Source organism: Euphorbia lathyris, chromosome 6 (assembly GCF_963576675.1).
Source record: "Euphorbia lathyris chromosome 6, ddEupLath1.1, whole genome shotgun sequence".
In the NCBI taxonomy this organism is placed as follows: domain Eukaryota; kingdom Viridiplantae; phylum Streptophyta; class Magnoliopsida; order Malpighiales; family Euphorbiaceae; genus Euphorbia; species Euphorbia lathyris.
In genome coordinates this window covers 75,131,687-75,139,160 of record NC_088915.1, presented here as the reverse complement: position 1 = coordinate 75,139,160, position 7,474 = coordinate 75,131,687, and the positions used below count along the sequence as shown (strand labels likewise).

At 34.4% G+C, this 7,474-nt stretch overlaps 1 protein-coding gene across 2 annotated transcripts; it reads right to left on the bottom strand.

Moving 5' to 3' along the window:
* Positions 1–1,638: 1,638 nt before the first annotated feature.
* Positions 1,639–6,779, bottom strand: LOC136233803 (protein GID8 homolog). Of its 2 annotated transcripts, none has more exons than XM_066023492.1 (7): positions 6,600–6,779; positions 6,374–6,482; positions 5,667–5,826; positions 5,445–5,548; positions 5,055–5,186; positions 4,670–4,826; positions 1,639–1,978 (listed from the first exon to the last, which is right to left on the bottom strand). In XM_066023492.1, the coding sequence occupies exons 2-7, from the start codon at positions 6,422–6,424 to the stop codon at positions 1,857–1,859; spliced, it is 726 nt and encodes a 241-aa protein (XP_065879564.1). In that variant the 5' UTR covers positions 6,425–6,482; positions 6,600–6,779; the 3' UTR covers positions 1,639–1,856. The 2 variants fall into 2 exon arrangements, with proteins under 2 accessions (XP_065879564.1, XP_065879563.1); XM_066023491.1 differs by having other exon boundaries at positions 5,445–5,551; positions 6,600–6,778.
* Between the last annotated feature and the right edge of the window lie 695 nt (positions 6,780–7,474).

Below are 7,474 nucleotides of genomic sequence, written 5' to 3'. Positions count from 1 at the left end.
ACAATGAGAATTTCAATTAAATTGAATTCAGAAATGCAAATTAAAGACTTTGGGACCTCTCCTACTATGTGATAGTGATAGAACCACAAAAGAGAGACAGAGAAAGGCTTCTCTTTCATTTGCTATTTTTGTTTTTTCTCACTTTCTCTTTCTCTCTCTCCTTTTTTTCTTGTATTATATGATGGAATTTGAGCATCCCAATGTGATTCCCAACTAAAGCACATGGCTATGGATACTGGCAGCAGCTGAAGCTCAAGCTGTAGCAGCTTCTTTGAAAGCCCCAAAAGATTTGCTTTTTCTTCTTTCCCCCATTCCCTTCCTTCTAAAGTTTCATTTCTCCATTTTGTTTTGTTTTTTTGGGTGTTTGTGTTTTCATCTTCTCTTAGACATCTCCTACTCTCTCTCTCCCCCCTCTATAAAACCACCCAATGGGTTTGTTTCTCTCTCTATAAATAAAAAAACACCCAATTCCTCATTCTCTTGTTCTGGGTTCCTGTGTTTGACAATAAAGTTGAAAACTTTAATGCTTGTGGGACAAGGGTTTCATTCTGTCTCTATAAAAACACCCAATTCCTCATTCTGTCTAGTGTTATTTCAAGTAATTTTGTCTGGGTCTTTGAGTTTGATAATAAAGTTGAAGTCTTTAATGGTTGTGGAAATGGGTTTGATTGGGAGGTTGAAATGGGTAGATGGTAGCAAGAAGCAATGCAGGAGTCTATTTTGGAGAGCAAGAGCAGCAGTAAAGAAAGCAGTGAAGAACAATGGAGGGAAACAGAATGTGAAGTTTCAGTATGATCCTTCGAGCTATGCTTTAAATTTTGATGATGGTGGATGTTGTCACTTGGGAGAAGGAAGATATGAAGTGAAAAGTGCAAGGAATGTTGATGGGAATAATAAAGCTATTTGGGTTTATGTTGTGTGGGTAGAATCAGAATGTTGACCAATTTGGTGTTCATGTTTTTGTTTATTGGAGATTAGTTTTGGTAGCATTAATTGCTACATCAATTCTAGTGTAGGTTTTTTGTGTTGATCATTTGGTAAAGAAAGGAAAGTACTTTGTGGTTAGAATGAATTGTCTCCTACTTTTCCATCTTTTTTTTTGTGGTTTGGTTACCTTTTCCATCCTTTTTATTTTGGGGGGTTATTGACATTTTGGTTCAATTTATTATGGAGTAGCAACTAAATTAGAAAAAGGGTAACAAGTTCCCAGAACACCATCTGCTTCCGTTTCGCATAAATAACTGTTTATGGTTATTTCGGAAGTTATAGTTATTTCGGAAGTAAAACAGCTAATGATTAGCACAATAAGTAACAACAACATTAATTAACAACTTATCAAACAACCCTAAGCTTTTTGCAACTTCAGCTCTTCCAGATTTTCATGATTGCTAGAAGCTCTTCAGATGTTTTCAAACCGTTTAAAATGCAATTCGAAATACACGAATTATCAATTCAATTGTTAAGATCTATGGCTCAAGTCCATAATGCGTTCCATTGAACTCACAATAATTATTTGTAATGTTGTTAAGAAACCGTAATCTCTGATAGCATAATTTCCAGTTCCATACATATGAAAGACAATGACAATTAGTTTTATGGTTAGATGAAATGTAAATTGAATGTGGAAGAATCTTAATAGAAAAGCAAATTGCACAAACAAATAAATTTCAAGACGGCTTTAGGCCATTGAAACGTTTCAGAAAAGGAAAGACAATATGCAGGGACAGAACTCTAACAACATCCAACAAAACAACTACCTAAAGTCATGTTGTAATAACAGGACAGGAAAAATCTGATGATTCTTCCATCAAACCCTACGTGTTCGCTCAATCGTGTGTCCGAGAAGCTCAGCCTTTTCACACAGCAGGGTCTTCGAGCGTGGCAGTAGATAGATCCTTTATTCGAGGATAAGCAGCTTTCTGATCAAGTTGGTTCTGAGCCCACAACAGCATTTTTAACAAGCTCGGAAGCTTTGGGTCTGCGGTAATGCCAAATAAAAAAAAAACTTAGCATTTGATTTGATGCAAACAACATTTAAAGGACATGAACAAGTTACAAATACAAACAGCTCAGACATCAAATGCAGAACACGTCAGTGTGAAAAGGCCCGCTTAGTTAACCCTCTTTTCGGTTTTTCGTAATCGCAGAACAAACATCTTCTCTCTTGCTACATAAATCACATTCACCTCCACAACAGAAGGTCATTGATGACTACTACTGCATATGAAAGCAATAACTCCTATGGTTTATTACACTTTAAGAGAGGCAAAAAGCATTATTTGGACCTTAGACTTTATGAATGAATGGTCTCTATTGAGCCTCTGCTATTATGCACTAAGCCCTTGTATTATAAATGTCAATATTGATTGAGTCCCTAATGTTCTATTATGTTGCATGATATTGACCTCTCATAATAAAGGGGTTGAAAGATAACCAACATAATACTTTGGGGTAAATTACATTCATGGAACCGAACTTTTATCTTGTTTCACATTTTGGTACCTAGATGTTACAATCGGTTAACTATTAAAATTGCTGCCAATGAGGGTTGATCCGAGTGGCAAGGAGTTGAATCGTCAGGTTTGAGGTTTGATTCCCCACTTTGTTAAAATTTAGCCCTTATTGATAGGTAATTGGAAGTGGGTAGACCTAGCCTTACCTAAACTTTTTGTTATTAAAAAAAAAAAAAAAACTATTAAAATTGTTGATATGACACAATTTGACCAGGTCTTTAACTTAAATGCGGGACCCACTTCAGTTGTAAAGACAATTTTACCCTCCCTTTCCATCTCTAATTTTTCCCTTCTCTCTTTGATTTCTATTCTTCTCTCCCTCAAACAATTGCTTCTCTCTTTGAATTCTAAATATTGTAGTAGAAGAAGATAAAAACAAAGAAGAATCAAAGAAGACTGCTGCATTCAATTGTATTGAACTATTGATCACTTACTGGCATTACAATTGTACATTCAAACATATACGTTTCCTGATTCAGATCAAACGGCTATAAACTAGTAGGTCACCGATACTTCCAAAACGCCCTGATACTTAAGAAAATTGTAAATAACACGGATTTAGAAAGCCTGGGTTGGTTTGAATCTTAATTGACACTAGGATTCATGGCAGATTGTAGATCAAGGTTAAATCCTATGGTACCGGATAATTATTTTGGGAACTGTGTGTTTCCTCATGGTGTGGAAACAGAAGCAGGATTAGTGATGAAAGAAAATGGGTTTGTGAACCAGACGTCACTGACATTTCCAAACAGCTCCCTCTTTCTCACTCTCTGTCTCTCTAACTAATATTTCCAAACAAGCCAAATTTTAGCTCCTGATACTAACTCTTCTACCGGTATGGAGATTTTCTCTGTCCTCCGATTCCACTAGTTTCTTGCCAAAGGATTGATTTCATTTTTATTGAATAGAATAGAATGGTTTCTTGAATTTTTTTTGTTTTTATCTTCTTCGGTTTTTAGGGATTCAAAGAGGTAAGAAATAGTTTTAGAGGGAGAAGAATGAAAATGAAAGAGAGAAAGGAAAGATTAGATATGGAAAGAAAGGACAAAATTGTATTTACAACTTAGGTGGCTCCCACGTTTAAGTTAAAGACTTGGCCAAACTGCGCCACGTCAACATTTTAATAGTTAACATGTTGTAGCAGGTCATACCATATTGTCTGGTCATCCCTAAGTTTGAGTATTTTTATGTGCAAAAGGGAAGTCTAGATACCAAAGTGGGAAACAAGACAAAGTGCGGATACCATGGGTGTAATTTACTCTAATAGTTTGAAGGTACAATATACAAAACAAAATAATAGAGGTTCAGTGTTAACATTTATAAATAGTTTGAGCACTTGGCATCAATAATACCCTGTGGGGAAAGAAATTTAAGGAGCCAACTGCATTTTTCAAAAAAGTTCAGATGAAGAACCATTTTGGTTAAACTTGATTCATATTAACTCCTCGTAGCTATGTTGCACAAAAAAATTTGATTTTAAAGTTTCAAGTTTCCGTATCCATTTCGGAAACTGAAACTTTTAGAAACTTGTAGGAAACATTTATCGCCAGGTTTCCATAATTTTAAAAAAATAATAATAATTGGAACCTGGTTCTTAAAATTTGAAAACTCGTTTCTTAGGATGTGGATCGATGCTAATCACATGTTCAATAAATCCCTAATATTTTCTAGATCATCTTCTACAAGCTTTCAAAACGAAACAATATCCTTTTTCCCTCTATTTGACTTGTATGTAAATTTTGAATTTTCGAGTTCATTCATCACTGGTGACTTGGTGTTATGTTACATGTTTCTCTTAAAGTAGACTAAATAATACACCACTAGCGATAAATGATAGCATACAAGAAATGCTAATAGCCAAAGAGAGAAATAACTTCTCTAAATTAGATACTCTTGCATAGATTAGATATAGTTTCAGTTAGTGAACTGAGGCTTGACCCATAGAAAATAATACTAAGTAGTAAGTATTGCCTTTTGATTTCTCCTATTACTCCATTACAAACTCAGCAAGTCATTCCTAATTTGATCGACGAAAAGATACCCTTCAAATTTCCTAAAATGGAGGTATCTGTCGTCTGTGATTTTTAAGACCATGAGTAGTTAAAAACCAAATGGTTGAGTTGAATGTGAAACAGTGATAAACAACAAAGACTAACCTTTTTCATGACTCTGGCTAGTTAGTATGGCTGCATTCACTTCACTTGCTGTCTTTAGGCGCTGTGAAATGTCCAGAAGTTCTCCAACAGGACAGTTGCTGACATCTTCAAAGGCCAGTAGCGCAACAGTCCTCTCCAACTCTTCCAAAAAGCTTTGCTGCAGAAAAATTTCAACTGTCTCAAAGTCTTGTACAAGCATTGAAAATATGAAATTTAATAGCGAGATCTGGTCAGCTAAACCCCTCAACTAGACCAATATGGCTCTTCAACTTGTGGATATCATGGTTTAATGTTAAAAAGACCAGCGAATGAGTGAAATTGAAATATATTAACAAAGTGACAAAGAGAAGATTCTTCAACATAGATATGATCAATCTGGAATTACGTTTTCTTCTCCCCTAGGTGCAAGCTCCTCTTGAGCAAACTCCAAAGCCTCTTCTACTTTTCCATTTCGAATCAATTCTATCAACCGCTGTTGTTGGAGATGGAAAAACAGTTGGGGATTTGTGTCTAATATCTGCATCCAAAATTTTCAAATGAGGAAAATCAAAAGGAATGAAATGCAATTATACCGTCACAAACATCGCAAGAAAATAATAAACCATACAGCAACTAATTAGCATCATTCTTTCCTGCGCTAAAATTTTAAAAGGCAAGAAAATTGATAAAGTGCATATGTGAGCCAACCAAGTATAACTGCAACATGCAACAGTTTTTGCAAACAAAAATAAAGATAGACATAATAAGTCAGTCACCACTTGATAAAGCATCCCACCTCTGGATTTAAGTCATTAACTTTCTCTATTGCATCTTCAACATTCCCGCATTGTACCGCCTTCTTAACAGCCATCCGGTCAGTAATCGTTGCAAGATCCATATCTGCTTTTTTCTTAATAAGAAAAGGTCAATATTCACACAATACATCATCGAGGTGCATCAGAGACCAAAAATAAGAATTAACTTCCGCTAAAAATAAAAACTCATGACCTAAGGATACGTTCAGTTCCAGATTCCTTTCGGAACTTCTCAGCTGCATCAACATAACCCTCAGTCACAAGAAAGTTCATCACTAATTTATTCATGTCTTCTTTTCTAATCTTTACATCATTGAGCTTCTTTTCCCACTCTTCCCTTGTGATCACCTTTTTTGACGTAGCCTGGTGCACGATAAGAACACAAAAAAAACAAACAAGTATGAATCTTTCTAGATAGCATCATCATATTAAATTTATACAGAAATCACAGTGGACACAATATTTCTACTTTCCATTCACTATTTTTAGGATTAGGATAGCATAGAAAAACAGAGAAAGATGATTCTCAAGCAACCATTCAGATCAACTCATTCAGATCAACTCATTGAACAAATGTTAGCTTCAACCTACGTTGGGCAGAAACCGATACAGCACGGAAACGAAAATGCAGAAAGGAAGAGGCGTTTCTGTGCAACCTGGACTTCAATTAAAAGCTCATATGCAAGAGGAGCAAAATTAAGCGAAGTCCAAGTGCAGCATCACTCAATGAGCATAAACATACAAGTTAACAAATTAAAACATATCTAAGACAACAGCTGCATTCCATTAAGTAACTCAGTAGATTTAGCAATTGCAGAAAACTACAAACAATATAATTAACAAGAAACAATCCCTTTTTCATCGCATTAAGCAAAAACAACTAATACAATTAAAAAATTAACCTAATTACCATTGCTTCGATCTCTGCAAGTTGACGAATTACAATCCAGAACAGTGACATCAGTGCACAACTACCATCAAGCCCATTGATATCCCAAAATTCCGGATACCGCAAATTCCTGTAATAAAAAACAAGAACCCCAATTCAATGCTCAGCGTGTAAAAAAAACTACACCTCTACCAAAATAAACTACAAGTATCGCATGTCAACAAGATCTAAAATCAATTCCACTTACCAGAATGAGATGAAATCCTCAAAAACAAGAAACCCTAGTTCTATGAGATTCCAGTAAAAATTGGAAGTATAATTTCCCGGAAAATTTATAGGGAAGATGATGAAGTAGGATTACGTCTCTGTAGAGTGTTTAAACGAGAGTAAACTAACGATGCTTTGCTTCTTTCTGATATGATTGACAGCTCCGTTCTCTTCTCTGGTGTCTGCCGCTCGATCGGGTTTGGGTTTGGGTTTGGAATTTGGGTATTATTTGAGTCCGAATTTATTAACGGGCCTTGGTGTTAAAAGCATTAAAATTTTAGTTTTTGTTTACTGAACTATTATTTGTTGATATTTGTATTTTGAGTTATCAAAATTAGTGAAATTTTAATTAATGTTTGATAAATTATCCAATTTGATATTATTTTTTACACACTGATAATACATCAATAAAAATCTAACATAAAGTTAGGCTATACTTACTTTGTTTTTGACAAAGTAAGTCTTATATTATTTTTACTACTATTAGATGAACTTACTTTGTTAAAGTCTACCATCATCCAATGGTGAAAAAAACAAAATAAGCTTTACTTTGTCAAAAACAAAGTAACCATAGAAGACATCGAAAAACTAATATCTAGAATATTTTAATTCATTAAAAATAAAATAAAATAAAACTTTAATATTTTCTATTAAATGTATAAATTATTATTAATTAAAATTGTATTGGATAGTTAAGAGTCTCGCATAGCTTAAGTTAGATATGAGTTTGAAACCAAGTTATTTAGTTCCTTATAAAAAAAAAGGGTAAATAATTTATTAGTCCTCTCCTTTTTACCTAACACGCTGTCTAGTCCCCTATTTTGAAAAACACATTATAAGATCTCTATCTTTTGT

Coding starts and splice junctions, on each gene's coding strand:
- LOC136233803 (XM_066023491.1), bottom strand. CDS start 6,424: ATGTCACTGTTCTGGATTGTAATTCGTCAACTTGCAGAGATCGAAGCA. Junction 5,187..5,444: donor TTAATGACTTAAATCCAGAG/GTGGGATGCTTT, acceptor TTTTGGATGCAG/ATATTAGACACAAATCCCCA. Junction 4,827..5,054: donor CACCTAGGGGAGAAGAAAAC/GTAATTCCAGAT, acceptor ATTTTTCTGCAG/CAAAGCTTTTTGGAAGAGTT.